Here is a 22,545-nt window from a genome sequence, read left to right as displayed (position 1 = left end):
TAGCCGAGTTGAATAGAGTGTCTCTTTCTTTCACTGAATGCAAAATGTTGCACCATTGCACGAATAAGAATATTCGCTATTTGTGTTGTACAACGCCTCGGAATTTAGAGAAAATACGAACAATAATCATTTTTTCAAGAAAGAAAATTTTGAAAGCAAAAGGAAAATCTTTTCAAATGCACATCTGATCTGCAACAGCAATGTGCATTTTGCCAGTAAGACCTACGCGTATTGCACTTACTAAGCGCAATGCATTGAATCATAATTTTTAATTGTGACGTCACCTTGTTCCTGATCATGCAATGGTACATTATGGACGGTACGTGTGCAACGGCACAAATGTTTGACATTTAACCTTCCATTTGCTCGCGTACAATAGGCTGAGTAGGCGTTGTACAATGTTGTCTAGAGCGATGGCATTCAAATGTGTGCATGGATTGTCATTGTTTTTCTATTACTATCTCCCAGGTTCCATCTGGAAACGAAAGTTTCCCATGGAGTACAGTCCCCAAGAAAGAATGCATGATATACTGTGAACCCTCTATGACAATATGCTCCCCCAGAAGTTACATAATGTGAAATTGATGAAGTTGGTAAAGATATTGTGCAGTGTGCATGTTGTCCTTCGTGATGGTTGTGTGTCGTTTAGGGGACAACAAACAATGGCGGTTGGGATTTTCAAAATCATTTTTAAAAATACATTTCTCATTCAAAACAAATTTTCCAGTATGACAGGGTTGATTACTCCCCCAAGTGTGATATTTTGCCTTTACTGTGGAGCGTTGTGGCCCAGTGGATTAGTCTCCAGACTTTGAAACAGAGGGTCGTGGGTTCAAATCCCAGCCATGGCGTAGTTTCCTTCAGCAAGAAATTTATCCACATTGTGCTGCACTCAACCCAGGTGAGGTGAATGGGTACCTGGCAGGAATTTATTCTTTGAAATGCCACAGCGCTATAAAGGGCTGCGGGGCTAAAGCCAGGGTAATAATATCCAAGTCCTTTGGAAGCGCATAGAGACGTTATTTATAATGTGTTATGCGCTACACAAGAACCGACTATTATTATTATTACAGCAGAATTTTTATTTGTGAATAGATCTTAAAAATTGTCCCATTTTTTTTTTAATTGTCTGAATCTATTAAACAAAAGTTAAACAAAACCATTGTAATTAAATGAAATTATAATAACAAAACAAAGATCGAACAAGTTTATGCAAGGACACCAAAAAGTTAAGCATAAACGGCGATGATAAACACGAATATTTCAATTCTCAATTTTGAAGTCAGATATTTCAATACATTAAAATATAAAAAAACATGTTTGATACATACCACTAACATTAAACAAACTATTTTGACAGCATCCAATATTCCAAAGTAAAGAACAAAAACCAAAATATTAAAAGGACTCATAATGAGATTATAAACGGGAGAAGTAGGGGGCAGCAGTATCTCCAGAAAGATGAAAGAGGACTCCCGAGATATTTTAAAGATAGTATTGATCACAGACCTCACTACAGCTCGAAATGATCTGCATTCCAAGTATGATCAAGACCAGGCGACTAGGGTAATTCTCAACAAGAATGTTAAATCAATGTCAAATCATTTGTGCTTGTGACAGAGGACTGTCAAGATTTTTTTCCGGCATGAAGCACCTTGTTTTAGTTTTAGTATCATTCCATTGCATCATCACGGAACAGTTGCATGATCATTAGAAGAGTCGCATTTTGCCTGCCAAGTCTGCCATCAAAGCATTGATGCACGGCATTGAATGTTCATCTTCATTCTACTGCTGGATGTTCATTTTCACTCTTCTTGGGCCTACCAACTTTCTTCAACCTTACAGAGACAACTCCAGCGGCTGAAGAAGTTGTAACAGTTGAAGCTGTGGAGGTTGTTGTTGCGCCTAAGGAAGAAGTACCCAAATCTGAAGTTCCAACTGAAGAAGCCCTACCAGAGGAATTACCTGAAGTAACAGTTGAAATCCCAGCTCCTGAAGCACCAGAGGTTCCTAAAACACTTCCAGAGGAAGCAAGACCAGATGTTCAAGAGAAGCGCCCTCATGATATCCCACCAGCTGCTGAGGTTCCGGTGGAAGCTCCCAGACCTGAAGACACTCCTGATGATGAAGATAGGCCAGAAGAGGAGCCTGTATCAGTGACAATTGATGAAGGTCCTTCTGAAAGTGCTCCGTTTGATGACGATGATGATGAAGAAGAAGATGAAGATCTTACAGAGGAAGATTTAGAGGGAGAGCCAATTTTGGAACCAGAATTGCCTCATGATGATGAAAAGGAGTCTGAACCAGAGAAGAAAGAGAAAAAAAAGAAGAAGAAGAAGAAGAAAGATAAAGAGAAAAAGTTGAAAGTTCAGGTTCGACCTCTGGATCAGCCTGATATTGAATATAAAAGGCGTGTATTCCTTGACACGGTGGAGGAAGAGGATGAAGAGATCAAGTCACCAAAAAGAGGTAGAGCCATCCTGAAGAGGAAGAAACCTGTCACTGATGATAGTGCAGTCATCGATGTGGAGAAGGCTCCTCAGGTCTCAGAGGATCAGGAAGCAACCATTGCACCTGTGACCAAGAAGCCTGAAGAAGTTACTCTCCCAGCCCAAGAACCCATCGAGGATGTTCCTGATGTTGGTATCTCCGCAATCACTCCCGAATCAAAGGAAGTTCCAGTTGAGGAGGCCGTTCCTGATGAGACACCTGTCGTAACTGTTGCAGAAGTCACTCCCCAAGTAACAGAGCCAAGGCAAACTGCCGAAATTGTTCTTCCTATAGAGGTACAGCCTGAGGAGTCGGAAGTCATCCTTCAGGTTGGCAAACCACAGCAAGCGGAGGAGATGCAGGAGGTGCAGATAGATGTAGGAGTTGAGAAGGTGAAACCCGAGGAAGCTGTTACTCTGCAGATGCCTCTGGAGAAGGCAGAAATTAGAGAAGCAGCTCCTGTCATTGTGGACAAATTGAAAGACCAGGTGAGGCTCCTTGATACCTTGTCAAGAATACCTGAAAAAGAAATTTTTATTTTGTGGTTTTTAATAGCTTAAAGCATGATATTTCATGTGCTCTATTCATGTCTTGGTTTCATCTTCAAGGTCCCAGCATTCCAGAAAGATGTTACATGAATCATATTCAATTATTTTGGACCTGCATATCATATTAGTTTTTTTCCATTCATTTAACTTATTAAAATGACTCGGAGATGAAAATATCAAGTGTACTACTTATTGAACTTATCAAAATTACCCCAAAAAATGAAAAAGTTAAGTGTACTTCTCATTTAGTACACGTCAATCATGGTTTTGCGTATTGTCATATTGAAAATATATACTGACAGCAATATTAAAAAGGAATTGCTGTATGATATGAAAAGCGAGAGAGTTAATTTCATTTTTTTTAACCAGGTGAAGTCCACCCAAAAAAATAGTAAGTTTTGTTGCACAAGTAGAGAAAAAAATAAAAGCATAACAAATAGTAATATGCACATTTTAGGGGGTATGCAAATGAGGAAACTAATAGTATCACACACTGTATATCTTATCAAATAATAAAATGAAAAAGAAATGGGAATAGCGTGGGATAATTGTGTCCCTCCATTGTGTACAGGCCAGAATATATTATTTTAAAAATATTATTATGTAACTTTGGTCACCAATATTTTTACACAGACTGTGAAGTCTGGGGCCTCTGTCCTGCTAACCTGTACTGTGACTGGAGAACCTACACCAGATGTTGAGTGGTACAAGTAAGTTCATCTCATTGTATAAATACAAAAGTTAATCTAGATATCAGTGATTTGACTGGTATTCATATTTTGGATTGGTTAAAACTGGGAATTATTTTGATTTGTATATTTACTGTTTGACCTTACCTTGCGGATCTTTAACCAAGCTTGGTCTTATCTAGTCTAATGAAATTAGACCACAATTTAAGATGACATTTCATCATGTGAGACTTTGACAGTTTGTAGTAGGCCTATGTTTTTCACACTACAGATATTTACGGGGTTAAGCTTAGTCCACTTCGCTTTTGCACTACGTTTTACCAAAGTGGGCTAGTACAGTAAAAAGGATGGTACTATCAGCCCTATTAAAATGCAGGGTTAGCCATCTTATAGCAGTGCTAACATCGCAATTGCGGTGCTAAGAGCTGCAATCTGAAACCCAACCAGGCTAAGGGAAAGTGGAGCTAAGCATTAGCCAATCACAGAAGTCGAAATTGCACGTTAATCACGCGCTGCGTGGCAAAATCATTAATATTCATGAGCTGTGCGATAGTCTGGGGTTAGGCATTAATCCTGGCTAAGCAAATAGTATGGGGTTAAGAAAGACAGTGTGAAATTATAAAAGGATAGTATGGGGTTAAGGATAGTCCGGGGTTAAGGAATAAGGAAATGCAGTGTGAAAAGCATATATCAATATATTTTCAAGCTTTGTTTTGCCTGCTTTTTTATGGTTTCCTCTGGTGATATTCATTACTCTACAGGGAAGGCCAGCTCCTGGAGCCTACACCTACCCAGACACAAACTTATGAAGCTGGGGTTGCCACTCTTGAAATCCTCCAAGCCAAACCTGCTGACCAGGGCAAATACGAATGCATGGCGGTCAGTGACGTCGGAGAGGACATCTCGTCCGCGAAAGTGACCGTCAAGAGTAGGCCACATCAAATAACCCTTTTGCACCACCATCATCTTCTGCACAATCATCCATGCATGAACCGACTTTCATTTTCCACTATTTTTAAGACCAATTCATTTATAGTGTATTGTGGTAGTTTCTGATTGGGAGTTTCAAGTATGACTCACAAGATAAATTAACTCATACAATGACATGGCAACAATCCTGTTTCACTGCATAACCCACTGAAAGTGTCTCTTTCTTTAGAAACCCCCAGTTATGACCACCATAAGTTACACTGCTCTGATGTTGGTGTTGGATTCATCTTTATTTAGGTAGTTACCTGTTAATTAGACTTTCAGGATAAAATAAGATTCTTCAGCTCTCAAATTATCATCAATTTTTACTAGTTTACAAAATTACACTTTCTTCGTATTGTTACATTCTTGAATATTACATATGTCTCCAAAAACAGTATAAGTGGTTTAGAATAACTGGAAATGCAAAGTTTTTTATTAGGCCCACAACAATATCACTTTACCATTTATGTTACTGATCTATATTACCTTTTGTGTTCAAATTCATATTCTGATTTAACATTATGTGCTTGGGTTGTGGCATTTCTACTATTTAAGTTCTAAATGAAAACAACAAATATGGTTTGATTATCTTGGAAAGTTGGTGTAATATTAAAAATGCTGTTTATTCAAATCATAGGAATGGGATGTGATTTCACAATCATGATATATCCAGTAGCGGTCAATAGCATTTGAAAGTATTTTCAGCCCTTTCTCCACTTCATAAAGAAAATCATTCACAACAACCCATCACACCAATATTTTACTGTCTCTTCAGTTAAAAAAAAAATATATGAATTTGTATTTGTGCTTGCGAATTGATTTCACTCTTCTCAAATTAGGAGAAATTACAAAATTAAATATAATGTGATGTTCATTATGACCAAGAATGAATTTTTGCATCGTCTAGGGGTTTTAGAGAGATAATTGCATGAATATGCTTTCATCATGGTAGATTTAGCAAAAGCTGATTGCACGATCAAAGCTTGGTATTCATTTCACGATGGCTGACCCACATCTCTCTTCCAATTAACCTTAGTTAATTTTTACCTTTGTACCAATGTCAGTGTAGATTCCATGCTTCCAGTAAATGCATGATGATTTTATTTTCATGGAAATAAAGATATGTACTTTAATTTGCATGTGTTCATTTTGAATTTATTTCAAAGTCTGCATTGTATGTTGCACACATTTCCATATGCCATGGAATTTGATAGCACTCTCTGAAACATATTGGTAGAGCACTCTGATGAGTATGGTGACTATGTTATCAGCACTTAAATGATCTCAGAGTGTGTAGGTAAGTGTCATGAAGTAATGAACATTGTTAACCAGGGGGGGGGAGTGGTCATAGGCATTGATTCGCTTTGACTCAGCATATCAGAATTTCAAACCATTCTAGAATATGTCTAATTCAATACACACAGGAGCATGTGGCATTATCTCATTACATAACATTTGAAATTAATATCTACATACATATGTATATAAAACATACATTTTAAAACATACATGAATATTATGTGTAAGATATACACAAATATTCTCTCTTCTTGTTTTTTGTTAGTATATTTAACCATTTATTATAGAATTGTAGTGTAACACATGTTAAATGTTATGGTGATATATTTGATAAATAAAAAAGCAAGATAGGACAGCAAGCTCAACTAATTTTAGGGTTAATTTATCGAACTTGACAGGTCTTGCATCGTTCCGTCACCATTTCTTCAATTTTTGTTTTGATGTTCATAATGAATGTACATGATTTATGTTGACCCCTGTTTTCAAATTCCACATCAGAAGTTTTATATATGTGTTGTGACATTTATTTTGGGATGGGCATAGTTTATATTAAGTCAAACTAATACACATGCATCCCCATTTGATATTGAATCAAATGGCCTCATCAGAGAATGGTAATTAAAATGAAGAAGTAACTTTCCAATTTGAATGAAACCAATAACCCCATGATTCTCTTTATTTGTTACATTTTCTTGGGTATTAAAATAATTAGTTCTCCCTACAAACACACTATACATGGAAAATACTTGGGAATTTGTGTAGAATGCATTTAAGCATTAACTTGTTGAGTCTAAACTCTACGTACTGATATAGGAATCTAATGTATTTCAATAAATGATCATTTCCAGTTGAGAAACCCAAGCCTACCAAGCCATCTTTCTCAGAGACTTCTATCACACTCGAAGTGACAGAAGGTAAGCTTTCAAACTATTTTGTACAACCTTAACTTTTTTATAACTCATAATTCAAGGACAAAAAATATGTATCTTTTTACATATACTCTTTATTACGATGGTTTGTTTCCATCGCAAATTCAACTCGAATTCGAATCTAACATCTGATTGGTGATTTCGCATTCTTTAATACGTAGTGTTTATGCAATTTACCTGAATTATCCATTTGCCACTTTGCAATACATTGCAAACCTTTAAATCCTGTGGACATGATGCTTAGAATCAGTGTTCATAGCATTGAGTTTGATAGATGTAATACTCATGAAATCATTTATCTTCATGCCAAACTATGTTTATTGATGATTTTTACATACAAATATGATATTCATATGTATACAGTTTTAACTTAAATAAAATGCTGTGATTTTGTTTTGAATTTTTCTTTAACCACAACTGCAGTAAAATAGCGTAGTTGTAACAAGCATGCCATTAAATGTGCATTATTGTATACATACTTATATCTTATTTATACCTGTATTTGTAGGCGAAGATGCGACTTTCAGGTTTACGATTGAGGGATTCCCCTACCCGACACTAACATGGAATAAAGGTTGGAAAGCTATCAAACCTAGTACCCAGTACATCATCGAATCGGAAGAGACAACTGGCGAGACCATCTTCACCATCACATCTGCCAAGATGACTGATGCTGGCAAGTACGTCTGCAAACTGACCAACCCACATGGAGAGGCTAAGCTGACGGTTACTCTCGTGGTCAAAGAGAAACCTAAGGAAGAACCGGAAGCAGCGCAGGCTAAACTTAAAAAGTGAGTCAGGTTGGGTAAAAGTTTGACAAAAGATAAATTGATGTACCTGCATTTCTTTGAGAATACATTGGTATTGATGGAAACGCAGAGTTAGATAGATTCGTGTGGTTCTTGTTGCATTTCTGTTGATAAAATTCACAATGCTAATGGTGAAATAATGTGCACACAAGCAAACTTTTCATGGACAAAAGTTATACTTTCAAGACAATCATTTGTAACATGACTTTCTCAATTTATGTTTAAATTGATGTAAACAGACTAAGTGTTTAAGTTACCATCAATATAACTTTCACAAATATTTTTAACAATTGTAAGCCCAAGAGGCAAAAGGTCACAGTGACGAAATTGTTGGTCTAGAAGTCATACTTCTGATCTTTCTGAAGCTACATGACATCATAGTAGCATTGATTTACTGATTTCATTTGGGTCACATGCCCAACAAAAAATTGCTATACCATTTGAGAGATATCCTGCTTAAAAAAGTAATTGTTAATCATTTGATTTGAATACATCTTGAATTACAGACCACAACCAGAAGAGAAGAAGCCTGAGGTGGTTGAATCCAAGGCCGATATCGAAATCTACGAACTGCTTAAGGATGAGGAGCCAAAAGACTATGAGAAGATCCTTCGAAAGCATGGCATCATCGACTTCAAGGTCATCCGGAAGCACATTGAAATGGTGAAGACGAAGAAGGCTGAGGAGGAAGAAAGACATAGGACAGAAGTTGAGGCTCAGTTGGAGGTAAGTTTTATGTTTCCCCGTCATGCTCGTCCACTGTTTTTATGTCAATTAAATAAAAATAGATCAGTAATTACTCTTTCCTTGTCTGTCTTATCCTTGTCTGTCTTATTACAAATTATCTTGTCTGTGGTATTCATTAATATACCAACAATTACTGTATATAGAAGATATGTGTCTGATTAGATTTAAAAACTTTGTCAATAGTGTATGTGAAACACAATTTTCAATTGGTGAATTAAAACCAAACTTATGCAGAAAATGTCTTCTATGTGTTTAATATATACTCAACATTCAGAAAAAAAATTAGATGTAGCACAATATGATTCCTAAGCAATAAGGGAATTAATATACACAATATGAGAACTCTTATTTAAGTCAACAATTTAGTAATGATTTTTATGGATACCGTGTACCATGCTCTCACGCATGTACTATTATTTTTGCTTGGTACTGGATATGCACTTCTTATTATGGCCTTGATATATGCTTGAATTATTTCAAGATTTCTTTCATTCTATCATGGCGTGCATGTGAATGAGGCATAATATTTTCTATTTCTTGGCTTCTGTGATATTTGCTTGTCATCAAGACTGATGTACCTATGGGTAAATATGCGATAATTCGCAGTTCATTCATAAATCGGTCTCATTGACGACAAGCTCGTAATAGGTTCTTATTTGAGTTTGTTACATTCTTTGCCAGCATATTACAAGTGGATAGTTATGGCCTTTGCCCCCACTGTGTTTTATTGATGCACCTACATTCATCTTGTTATTTTTGCTTCATTGCCGCAGCCAAGTGTCACTTTAGGTTTTGAAGCTTTCATTTTCTTTCTTGTCATTATTTACATACTGCTATCTGGATGATTTGACAAGTGGTAAATAGCTTCTAAAAGGATTGAATATTTATATATATGGTTATAAAATTTGTCACAAAGTGGTTTTATTCTCATTGCGAAGTTTCATTTTGAAATTACATCAGCTAGGCTTATGCTCTCACTAAAACACAACATAAGAAGATTCATTCAATGAAATAACATACAACTGATGGGAAAAGCATGCTTTGTCTTCCTTACGCTAAAATATCTTAATCTTAAATCATAAATCTACCATTTTCTAAATAATAATATTTCTCGAACAACATGAGAGGCTGAAGTATAATTTCCCCATTTAATACACTATGATATATGGCCCTTAAGCTTGTCTAAAGCAGTATGTAATAAAGGTTCAATAATGTGAATTATACGATGTCATCCGCACCCAAACATGTTTTACAGCTCAAAAATCCTGGGAACAGAAAAAACCGTGTCTTCACGGTTTATTGTGTACGTGGGTGGGTTTCTGCCATTCAAACAAGCATGTTTCATGAATGTTGCTGATGTTCATCAAATGTAGGCCTAAAACTTTGCAAATCTTCTGAAACGCTAGTGGGACTGGGCCTCAGACATTATAGTTATTACACGTAATATCTTTTAAATAACATGTGTTGAAACAGATACTCATTCATGTTATCAAACAAAGAATTAAACTTTAAAAACATGAATAAATAGATTTACAGAATCAGATTTACAGAACCTAATAAAGATTAATATAGACTGTACACATACCATTTCCGATTTCTTCTGTCTAAGATTCCTTATTTTTATTCATACATTATGTTGACTAATTTCTAAAAATTATAGAGAATGTGGTTTTTTTCAGTCAGCTATTCTGGAATTCAAGAAAGGTAAAGTAACTATTTTTTGACAAGTAGATCGATATATATTTCAGTAAGGATTCGATGCCACTTGTAATGTCATCAATGCAAGGTAAAGTAATGTTGTTATTGCTGATATTACATGCTTTCTCAGTGAGTTTTAGCATGATTCTGTGTTGCCAGAATGGCCGTGGCTGAACTCACACCTTCAGTTGTAAGGCAGGCTTTGCAATCCACCTTGTTAAATGGATTTTTAAACTCTGTCATGCTCTTGAACCGTTGCATATTTTCTCCAAGAATCCCTTTGATGGGGGCAAGGAGTTAAGCATGACTTCATTAGCAAGACAGAGTCGTACTTATGAGGAATGGTTTTTTTTCAGAATGTTAATTATGTTTTCAGTGAGTGAATGAGATATTTCAGAAACACATCTCAAAACATCTTTTTACTCACAGCTTTTCTGAGACCCTGACAGGTATTTGCGTCAAAGATGTCAGATATTCTTGGAAATAAAGGAAAGAGATGTTGAGGACTGGATTATGATATTCTTGCTTATTTGCATCAATTATTTTCAATGTCACATTTTACTTTAGCTATGTCTGAATGGTATTTTTCTCTTTCTGGATTGAAATCTGTAAGTCATCTGCAGCATGGTTTCGGCATGGCTTCCAATCAGGATTGTTCTGCCTTTTTTAATAAAAGTGGGCAAGATAACTGTCATTGCCTTCTGTTTTTACAGGGAAAACCTGATACTGAATTTGCTGAGCAATTCTCTCTTGAAATCAAACTGCCAGAAGAGAAGAAGAAACCTATGACTAAGGAAGAACAGGAGGAGGAAGAAATCTACCAACTTCTGAAGAATGTTGAACCTGTTGATTATGAAAAGGTTCTACGTAAAAAGGGCATCATTCAGTACAAAGCCATTAGGCAACATATTGAAAGGGTTACAAAACAACTTGCTGAGGAGGCTGTCTTGGCCAAGATGGAGGAAGTGACTGTACAGCCAACCGAGGTTATTACTGAGGAGACGGCTGTAACCATTGTTGGTGTCAAGCCAGAAGAAGTTGAACCAACTGAAATCACTCTTGAAATAGCTCCTACTAAAGTAGAGGAAGCAGTGCCGGGAGAAGTCTCCCTTCAAATCAAAATGCCGGTAGAGAAGAAGAAACCTATGACTAAGGAAGAAGAGGAGGAGGAAGAAATCTACCAACTTCTGAAGAATGTTGAACCTGTTGAATATGAAAAGGTTCTACGTAAAAAGGGCATCATACAGTACAAAGCCATTAGGCAACATATTGAAAGGGTTACAAAACAACTTGCTGAGGAGGCTGTCTTGGCCGAGATGGAGGAAGTGACTGTACAGCCAACCGAGGTTATTACTGAGGAGACGGCTGTAACCATTGCTGGTGTCAAGCCAGAAGAAGTTGAACCAACTGAAATCACTCTTGAAATAGCTCCTACTAAAGTAGAGGAAGCAGTGCCGGGAGAAGTCTCCCTTGAAATCAAAATGCCAGTAGAGAAGAAGAAACCTATGACTAAGGAAGAAGAGGAGAAGGAAGAAATCTACCAACTTCTGAAGAATGTTGAACCTGTTGAATATGAAAAGGTTCTACGTAAAAAGGGCATCATACAGTACAAAGCCATTAGGCAACATATTGAAAGGGTTACAAAACAACTTGCTCAGGAGGCTGTCTTGGCCGAGTTGGAGGAAGTGACTGTACAGCTAACCGAGGTTATTACTGAGGAGACGGCTGTAACCATTGTTGGTGTCAAGCCAGAAGAAGTTGAACCAACTGAAATCACTCTTGAAATAGCTCCTACTATAAAACCAGAGGAAGCAGTGATGGGAGAAGTCTCCCTTGAAATCAAAATGCCAGTAGAGAAGAAGAAACCTATGACTAAGGAAGAAGAGGAGGAGGAAGAAATCTACCAACTTCTGAAGAATGTTGAACCTGTTGAGTATGAAAAGGTTCTACGTAAAAAGGGCATCATACAGTACAAAGCCATTAGGCAACATATTGAAAGGGTTACAAAACAACTTGCTGAGGAGGCTGTCTTGGCCGAGATGGAGGAAGTGACTATACAGCCAACCGAGATCATTACTCAGGAGACGGCTGTAACCATTGTTGGTGTTAAGCCAGAAGAAGTAAAACCAACTGAAATCACTCTTGAAATAGCTCCTACTAAACCAGAGGAAGCAGTGCCGGGAGAAGTCTCCCTTGAAATCAAAATGCCAGTAGAGAAGAAGAAACCTATGACTAAGGAAGAAGAGGAGGAGGAAGAAATCTACCAACTTCTGAAGAATGTTGAACCTGTTGAATATGAAAAGGTTCTACGTAAAAAGGGCATCATACAGTACAAAGCCATTAGGCAACATATTGAGAGGGTTACAAAACAACTTACTGAGGAGGCTGTCTTGGCCGAGATGGAGGAAGTGACTGTACAGCCAACCGAGGTTATTACTGAGGAGATGGCTGTAACCATTGTTGGTGTCAAGCCAGAAGAAGTTGAACCAACTGAAATCACTCTTGAAATAGCTCCTACTAAACCAGAGGAAGCAGTGCCGGGAGAAGTCTCCCTTGAAATCAAAATGCCAGTAGAGAAGAAGAAACCTATGACTAAGGAAGAAGAGGAACAGGAAGAAATCTACCAACTTCTGAAGAATGTTGAACCTGTTGAATATGAAAAGGTTCTACGTAAAAAGGGCATCATACAGTACAAAGCCATTAGGCAACATATTGAAAGGGTTACAAAACAACTTGCTGAGGAGGCTGTCTTGGCCGAGATGGAGGAAGTGACTGTACAGCCAACCGAGGTTATTACTGAGGAGACGGCTGTAACCATTGTTGGTGTCAAGCCAGAAGAAGTTGAACCAACTGAAATCACTCTTGAAATAGCTCCTACTAAACTAGAGGAAGCAGTGCCGGGAGAAGTCTCCCTTGAAATCAAAATGCCAGTAGAGAAGAAGAAACCTATGACTAAGGAAGAAGAGGAGGAGGAAGAAATCTACCAACTTCTGAAGAATGTTGAACCTGTTGAATATGAAAAGGTTCTACGTAAAAAGGGCATCATACAGTACAAAGCCATTAGGCAACATATTGAAAGGGTTACAAAACAACTTGCTGAGGAGGCTGTCTTGGCCGAGATGGAGGAAGTGACTGTACAGCCAACAGAGGTTATTACTGAGGAGACGGCTGTAACCATTGTTGGTGTCAAGCCAGAAGAAGTTGAACCAACTGAAATCACTCTTGAAATAGCTCCTACTAAACTAGAGGAAGCAGTGCCAGGAGAAGTCTCCCTTGAAATCAAAATGCCAGTAGAGAAGAAGAAACCTATGACTAAGGAAGAAGAGGAGGAGGAAGAAATCTACCAACTTCTGAAGAATGTTGAACCTGTTGAGTATGAAAAGGTTCTACGTAAAAAGGGCATCATACAGTACAAAGCCATTAGGCAACATATTGAAAGGGTTACAAAACAACTTGCTGAGGAGGCTGTCTTGGCCGAGATGGAGGAAGTGACTATACAGCCAACCGAGATCATTACTCAGGAGACGGCTGTAACCATTGTTGGTGTTAAGCCAGAAGAAGTAAAACCAACTGAAATCACTCTTGAAATAGCTCCTACTAAACCAGAGGAAGCAGTGCCGGGAGAAGTCTCCCTTGAAATCAAAATGCCAGTAGAGAAGAAGAAACCTATGACTAAGGAAGAAGAGGAGGAGGAAGAAATCTACCAACTTCTGAAGAATGTTGAACCTGTTGAATATGAAAAGGTTCTACGTAAAAAGGGCATCATACAGTACAAAGCCATTAGGCAACATATTGAGAGGGTTACAAAACAACTTACTGAGGAGGCTGTCTTGGCCGAGATGGAGGAAGTGACTGTACAGCCAACCGAGGTTATTACTGAGGAGATGGCTGTAACCATTGTTGGTGTCAAGCCAGAAGAAGTTGAACCAACTGAAATCACTCTTGAAATAGCTCCTACTAAACCAGAGGAAGCAGTGCCGGGAGAAGTCTCCCTTGAAATCAAAATGCCAGTAGAGAAGAAGAAACCTATGACTAAGGAAGAAGAGGAACAGGAAGAAATCTACCAACTTCTGAAGAATGTTGAACCTGTTGAATATGAAAAGGTTCTACGTAAAAAGGGCATCATACAGTACAAAGCCATTAGGCAACATATTGAAAGGGTTACAAAACAACTTGCTGAGGAGGCTGTCTTGGCCGAGATGGAGGAAGTGACTGTACAGCCAACCGAGGTTATTACTGAGGAGACGGCTGTAACCATTGTTGGTGTCAAGCCAGAAGAAGTTGAACCAACTGAAATCACTCTTGAAATAGCTCCTACTAAACTAGAGGAAGCAGTGCCGGGAGAAGTCTCCCTTGAAATCAAAATGCCAGTAGAGAAGAAGAAACCTATGACTAAGGAAGAAGAGGAGGAGGAAGAAATCTACCAACTTCTGAAGAATGTTGAACCTGTTGAATATGAAAAGGTTCTACGTAAAAAGGGCATCATACAGTACAAAGCCATTAGGCAACATATTGAAAGGGTTACAAAACAACTTGCTGAGGAGGCTGTCTTGGCCGAGATGGAGGAAGTGACTGTACAGCCAACCGAGGTTATTACTGAGGAGACGGCTGTAACCATTGTTGGTGTCAAGCCAGAAGAAGTTGAACCAACTGAAATCACTCTTGAAATAGCTCCTACTAAACTAGAGGAAGCAGTGCCAGGAGAAGTCTCCCTTGAAATCAAAATGCCAGTAGAGAAGAAGAAACCTATGACTAAGGAAGAAGAGGAGGAGGAAGAAATCTACCAACTTCTGAAGAATGTTGAACCTGTTGAATATGAAAAGGTTCTACGTAAAAAGGGCATCATACAGTACAAAGCCATTAGGCAACATATTGAGAGGGTTACAAAACAACTTGCTGAGGAGGCTGTCTTGGCCGAGATGGAGGAAGTGACTGTACAGCCAACCGAGGTTATTACTGAGGAGACGGCTGTAACCATTGTTGGTGTCAAGCCAGAAGAAGTTGAACCAACTGAAATCACTCTTGAAATAGCTCCTACAAAACCAGAGGAAGCAGTGCCGGGAGAAGTCTCCCTTGAAATCAAAATGCCGGTAGAGAAGAAGAAACCTATGACTAAGGAAGAAGAGGAGGAGGAAGAAATCTACCAACTTCTGAAGAATGTTGAACCTGTTGAATATGAAAAGGTTCTACGTAAAAAGGGCATCATACAGTACAAAGCCATTAGGCAACATATTGAGAGGGTTACAAAACAACTTGCTGAGGAGGCTGTCTTGGCCGAGATGGAGGAAGTGACTGTACAGCCAACCGAGGTTATTACTGAGGAGACGGCTGTAACCATTGCTGGTGTCAAGCCAGAAGAAGTTGAACCAACTGAAATCACTCTTGAAATAGCTCCTACTAAAGTAGAGGAAGCAGTGCCGGGAGAAGTCTCCCTTGAAATCAAAATGCCAGTAGAGAAGAAGAAACCTATGACTAAGGAAGAAGAGGAGAAGGGGGAAATCTACCAACTTCTGAAGAATGTTGAACCTGTTGAATATGAAAAGGTTCTACGTAAAAAGGGCATCATACAGTACAAAGCCATTAGGCAACATATTGAAAGGGTTACAAAACAACTTGCTGAGGAGGCTGTCTTGGCCGAGTTGGAGGAAGTGACTGTACAGCCAACCGAGGTTATTACTGAGGAGACGGCTGTAACCATTGTTGGTGTCAAGCCAGAAGAAGTTGAACCAACTGAAATCACTCTTGAAATAACTCCTACTATAAAACCAGAGGAAGCAGTGATGGGAGAAGTCTCCCTTGAAATCAAAATGCCAGTAGAGAAGAAGAAACCTATGACTAAGGAAGAAGAGGAGGAGGAAGAAATCTACCAACTTCTGAAGAATGTTGAACCTGTTGAGTATGAAAAGGTTCTACGTAAAAAGGGCATCATACAGTACAAAGCCATTAGGCAACATATTGAAAGGGTTACAAAACAACTTGCTGAGGAGGCTGTCTTGGCCGAGATGGAGGAAGTGACTGTACAGCCAACCAAGGTTATTACTGAGGAGATGGCTGTAACCATTGTTGGTGTCAAGCCAGAAGAAGTTGAACCAACTGAAATCACTCTTGAAATAGCTCCTACTAAACCAGAGGAAGCAGTGCCGGGAGAAGTCTCCCTTGAAATCAAAATGCCAGTAGAGAAGAAGAAACCTATGACTAAGGAAGAAGAGGAACAGGAAGAAATCTACCAACTTCTGAAGAATGTTGAACCTGTTGAATATGAAAAGGTTCTACGTAAAAAGGGCATCATACAGTACAAAGCCATTAGGCAACATATTGAAAGGGTTACAAAACAACTTGCTGAGGAGGCTGTCTTGGCCGAGATGGAGGAAGTGACTGTACAGCCAACCGAGGTTATTACTGAGGAGACGGCTGTAACCATTGTTGGTGTCAAGCCAGAAGAAGTTGAACCAACTGAAATCACTCTTGAAATAGCTCCTACTAAACTAGAGGAAGCAGTGCCGGGAGAAGTCTCCCTTGAAATCAAAATGCCAGTAGAGAAGAAGAAACCTATGACTAAGGAAGAAGAGGAGGAGGAAGAAATCTACCAACTTCTGAAGAATGTTGAACCTGTTGAATATGAAAAGGTTCTACGTAAAAAGGGTATCATACAGTACAAAGCCATTAGGCAACATATTGAAAGGGTTACAAAACAACTTGCTGAGGAGGCTGTCTTGGCCGAGATGGAGGAAGTGACTGTACAGCCAACCGAGGTTATTACTGAGGAGACGGCTGTAACCATTGTTGGTGTCAAGCCAGAAGAAGTTGAACCAACTGAAATCACTCTTGAAATAGCTCCTACTAAACTAGAGGAAGCAGTGCCAGGAGAAGTCTCCCTTGAAATCAAAATGCCAGTAGAGAAGAAGAAACCTATGACTAAGGAAGAAGAGGAGGAGGAAGAAATCTACCAACTTCTGAAGAATGTTGAACCTGTTGAATATGAAAAGGTTCTACGTAAAAAGGGCATCATACAGTACAAAGCCATTAGGCAACATATTGAGAGGGTTACAAAACAACTTGCTGAGGAGGCTGTCTTGGCTGAGATGGAGGAAGTGACTGTACAGCCAACCGAGGTTATTACTGAGGAGACGGCTGTAATCATTGTTGGTGTCAAGCCAGAAGAAGTTGAACCAACTGAAATCACTCTTGAAATAGCTCCTACAAAACCAGAGGAAGCAGTGCCGGGAGAAGTCTCCCTTGAAATCAAAATGCCGGTAGAGAAGAAGAAACCTATGACTAAGGAAGAAGAGGAGGAGGAAGAAATCTACCAACTTCTGAAGAATGTTGAACCTGTTGAATATGAAAAGGTTCTACGTAAAAAGGGCATCATACAGTACAAAGCCATTAGGCAACATATTGAGAGGGTTACAAAACAACTTGCTGAGGAGGCTGTCTTGGCCGAGATGGAGGAAGTGACTGTACAGCCAACCGAGGTTATTACTGAGGAGACGGCTGTAACCATTGTTGGTGTCAAGCCAGAAGAAGTTGAACCAACTGAAATCACTCTTGAAATAGCTCCTACAAAACCAGAGGAAGCAGTGCCGGGAGAAGTCTCCCTTGAAATCAAAATGCCGGTAGAGAAGAAGAAACCTATGACTAAGGAAGAAGAGGAGGAGGAAGAAATCTACCAACTTCTGAAGAATGTTGAACCTGTTGAATATGAAAAGGTTCTACGTAAAAAGGGCATCATACAGTACAAAGCCATTAGGCAACATATTGAGAGGGTTACAAAACAACTTGCTGAGGAGGCTGTCTTGGCCGAGATGGAGGAAGTGACTGTACAGCCAACCGAGGTTATTACTGAGGAGATGGCTGTAACCATTGTTGGTGTCAAGCCAGAAGAAGTTGAACCAACTGAAATCACTCTTGAAATAGCTCCTACTAAACCAGAGGAAGCAGTGCCGGGAGAAGTCTCCCTTGAAATCAAAATGCCAGTAGAGAAGAAGAAACCTATGACTAAGGAAGAAGAGGAACAGGAAGAAATCTACCAACTTCTGAAGAATGTTGAACCTGTTGAATATGAAAAGGTTCTACGTAAAAAGGGCATCATACAGTACAAAGCCATTAGGCAACATATTGAAAGGGTTACAAAACAACTTGCTGAGGAGGCTGTCTTGGCCGAGATGGAGGAAGTGACTGTACAGCCAACCGAGGTTATTACTGAGGAGACGGCTGTAACCATTGTTGGTGTCAAGCCAGAAGAAGTTGAACCAACTGAAATCACTCTTGAAATAGCTCCTACTAAACTAGAGGAAGCAGTGCCGGGAGAAGTCTCCCTTGAAATCAAAATGCCAGTAGAGAAGAAGAAACCTATGACTAAGGAAGAAGAGGAGGAGGAAGAAATCTGCCAACTTCTGAAGAATGTTGAACCTGTTGAATATGAAAAGGTTCTACGTAAAAAGGGCATCATACAGTACAAAGCCATTAGGCAACATATTGAAAGGGTTACAAAACAACTTGCTGAGGAGGCTGTCTTGGCCGAGATGGAGGAAGTGACTGTACAGCCAACCGAGGTTATTACTGAGGAGACGGCTGTAACCATTGTTGGTGTCAAGCCAGAAGAAGTTGAACCAACTGAAATCACTCTTAAAATAGCTCCTACTAAACCAGAGGAAGCAGTACCGGAAGAAGTCTCCCTTGAAATCAAAATGCCGGAAGAGAAAAAGAAACCTATGACTAAGGAAGAAGAGAAACAGGAAGAAATCTACCAACTTCTGAAGAATGTTGAACCTGTTGAATATGAAAAGGTTCTACGTAAAAAGGGCATCATACAGTACAAAGCCATTAGGCAACATATTGAAAGGGTAACAAAACAACTTGCTGAGGAGGCTGTCTTGGCCGAGATGGAGGAAGTGACTGTACAGCCAACCGAGGTTATTACTGAGGAGACGGCTGTAACCATTGTTGGTGTCAAGCCAGAAGAAGTTGAACCAACTGAAATCACTCTTGAAATAGCTCCTACTAAACCAGAGGAAGCAGTGCCAGGAGAAGTCTCCCTTGAAATCAAAATACCGGTAGAGAAGAAGAAACCTATGACTAAGGAAGAAGAGGAGGAGGAAGAAATCAACCAACTTCTGAAGAATGTTGAACCTGTTGAATATGAAAAGGTTCTACGTAAAAAGGGCATCATACAGTACAAAGCCATTAGGCAACATATTGAGAGGGTAACAAAACAACTTGCTGAGGAGGCTGTCTTGGCCGAGATGGAGGAAGTGACTGTACAGCCAACCGAGGTTATTACTGAGGAGACGGCTGTAACCATTGTTGGTGTCAAGCCAGAAGAAGTTGAACCAACTGAAATCACTCTTGAAATAGCTCCTACTAAACCAGAGGAAGCAGTGCCTGGAGAAGTCTCCCTTGAAATGAAAATGCCAGTAGAGAAAAAGAAACCTATGACTAAGGAAGAAGAGGAACAGGAAGAAATCTACCAACTTCTGAAGAATGTTGAACCTGTTGAATATGAAAAGGTTCTACGTAAAAAGGGCATCATACAGTACAAAGCCATTAGGCAACATATTGAAAGGGTAACAAAACAACTTGCTGAGGAGGCTGTCTTGGCCGAGATGGAGGAAGTGACTGTACAGCCAACCGAGGTTATTACTGAGGAGACGGCTGTAACCATTGTTGGTGTCAAGCCAGAAGAAGTTGAACCAACTGAAATCACTCTTGAAATAGCTCCTACTAAATCAAAGGAAGCAGTGATGGGAGAAGTCTCCCTTGAAATCAAAATGCCGGAAGAGAAAAAGAAACATATGACTAAGGAAGAAGAGGAGGAGGAAGAAATCTACCAACTTCTGAAGAATGTTGAACCTGTTGAATATGAAAAGGTTCTACGTAAAAAGGGCATCATACAGTACAAAGCCATTAGGCAACATATTGAGAGGGTTACAAAACAACTTGCTGAGGAGGCTGTCTTGGCTGAGATGGAGGAAGTGACTGTACAGCCAACCGAGGTTATTACTGAGGAGACGGCTGTAACCATTGTTGGTGTCAAGCCAGAAGAAGTTGAACCAACTGAAATCACTCTTGAAATAGCTCCTACTAAACCAGAGGAAGCAGTGCCGGGAGAAGTCTCCCTTGAAATCAAAATGCCAGTAGAGAAAAAGAAACCAATGACTAAGGAAGAAGAGGAACAGGAAGAAATCTACCAAATTCTGAAGAATGTTGAACCTGTTGAATATGAAAAGGTTCTACGTAAAAAGGGCATTATACAGTACAAAGCCATTAGGCAACATATTGAAAGGGTAACAAAACAACTTGCTGATGAGGCTGTCTTGGCCCAGATGGAGGAAGTGACTGTACAGCCAACCGAGGTTATTACTGAGGAGACGGCTGTAACCATAGTTGGTGTCAAGCCAGAAGAAGTTGAACCAACTGAAATCACTCTTGAAATAGCTCCTACTAAACCAAAGGAAGCAGTGCCGGGAGAAGTATCCCTTGAAATCAAAATGCCAGTAGAGAAAAAGAAACCTATGACTAAGGAAGAAGAGGAGGAGGAAGAAATCTACCAACTTCTGAAGAATATTGAACCTGTTGAATATGAAAAGGTTCTACGTAAAAAGGGCATCATACAGTACAAAGCCATTAGGCAACATATTGAGAGGGTAACAAAACAACTTGCTGAGGAGGCTGTCTTGGCCGAGATGGAGGAAGTGACTGTACAGCCAACCGAGGTTATTACTGAGGAGACGGCTGTAACCATTGTTGGTGTCAAGCCAGAAGAAGTTGAACCAACTGAAATCACTCTTGAAATAGCTCCTACTAAACCAAAGGAAGCAGTGCCGGGAGAAGTATCCCTTGAAATCAAAATGCCAGTAGAGAAAAAGAAACCTATGACTAAGGAAGAAGAGGAGGAGGAAGAAATCTACCAACTTCTGAAGAATGTTGAACCTGTTGAATATGAAAAGGTTCTACGGAAAAAGGGCATCATACAGTACAAAACCATTAGGCAACATATTGAGAGGGTTACAAAACAACTTGCTGAGGAGGCTGTCTTGGCCGAGATGGAGGAAGTGACTGTACAGCCAACCGAGGTTATTACTGAGGAGACGGCTGTAACCATTGTGGGTGTCAAGCCAGAAGAAGTTGAACCAACTGAAATCACTCTTGAAATAGCTCCTACTAAACCAGAGGAAGCACTTATGGGAGAAGTCTCCCTTGAAATCACAATGCCGGGAGAGAAGAAGAAACCAATGACTAAGGAAGAACAGGATGAGGAAGAAATCTACCAACTTCTGAAGAATGTTGAACCTGTTGAATATGAAAACGTTTTATGTAAGAAAGGCATCACACAGTACAAAGTCATTAGGCAACATATTGATATTGTTGAGGCACGTAAGAAAGAAGAAGAATCTGCTGCATACAAATCTGATTCTGCCGATGTATTTTTGAAATTTGAAGATGACCAATCTACTATTCAACACATCATTAAAAAAACAAAGGTAAGGCTTGCTGACTACTCATGTAATATTCAGTTAGAATTATTTCCATATTTTCAATATTTCCTAACTTCTATTGATATGATTGATGAACACAATATGTCATTTTATCCATATTGAAGAAAGAAAATTCACTTTTATCATGGCTGTTTCTCTCCTTTTCTCTCTTCCATTTCATGTGAAAGAATGAAAACTATCGCCTTATGGAAAGCTATCTTATTCGCGGTGATAGTTAAAGGAAAATGAAACTTTTGGAATAAGATAGCTTGTGTGAAAACAGAAAAAATCTAAGAAACAGATCAACGAAAGTTTGAGAAAAATCGGATGAATAATGAGAAAGTCATGACCATTTGAATATTGCGATCACTAATGCTATGGAGATCCTCACATGGGCAATGCGACAAAGATGTGTGATGTCACTTGTGAACAACTCTAACCATAGCTTTAGTATATATTTTACTATCAGTAGATCATGTGTTCTTTCTATAGGAGGGCATGTAATACAGATTTTTAAATAATTAATCATGGATAAAGAGTTTGTATCACCATAAGAAAAAACAAAAAGAGACATTTTGGGAGTATATATAGTCCATCAAAGGGAAAGTTGTTCACATGTGACATCACACATCCTTGTCGCATTGCCAATTGGAGGATCTCTATGGCATTAGTGATTGCAATATTCAAATGCTCATGACTTTCTTATTATTTGTCCGTTTTTTCTCAAATTTTCTTTGATTTTTCTGTTTCGACACAAGCCTGCTTATTCCAAAGGTTTCATTCCCCTTTAAAAACTATTGCCTTGTGGAAAGTTATCTCATTCGCAGTGATAGTTAATTCTGACATTATACAAATCATAAATGTTTATGAGTGCAATGAACAGAATACTT

At 39.0% G+C, this 22,545-nt stretch overlaps 1 protein-coding gene across 1 annotated transcript in view; it reads left to right on the top strand.

Moving 5' to 3' along the window:
• Nucleotides 1-22,545, top strand: part of LOC129258918 (titin-like) — a 292,780-nt gene that overhangs the window by 119,465 nt on the left and 150,770 nt on the right. The window contains exons 64-70 of the mRNA XM_064097713.1: nucleotides 1,846-2,978; nucleotides 3,672-3,748; nucleotides 4,489-4,655; nucleotides 6,847-6,912; nucleotides 7,436-7,718; nucleotides 8,243-8,462; nucleotides 10,895-21,661. Of these exons, the coding sequence (XP_063953783.1) occupies nucleotides 1,846-2,978; nucleotides 3,672-3,748; nucleotides 4,489-4,655; nucleotides 6,847-6,912; nucleotides 7,436-7,718; nucleotides 8,243-8,462; nucleotides 10,895-21,661 (12,713 nt within the window). The remainder of the gene's footprint in view (nucleotides 1-1,845; nucleotides 2,979-3,671; nucleotides 3,749-4,488; nucleotides 4,656-6,846; nucleotides 6,913-7,435; nucleotides 7,719-8,242; nucleotides 8,463-10,894; nucleotides 21,662-22,545) is intronic.

This window comes from Lytechinus pictus, chromosome 1 (assembly GCF_037042905.1).
Source record: "Lytechinus pictus isolate F3 Inbred chromosome 1, Lp3.0, whole genome shotgun sequence".
In the NCBI taxonomy this organism is placed as follows: domain Eukaryota; kingdom Metazoa; phylum Echinodermata; class Echinoidea; order Temnopleuroida; family Toxopneustidae; genus Lytechinus; species Lytechinus pictus.
The sequence above is the reverse complement of the archived record's forward strand: the minus strand, read 5'-3'. Positions and strand labels throughout refer to the sequence as shown.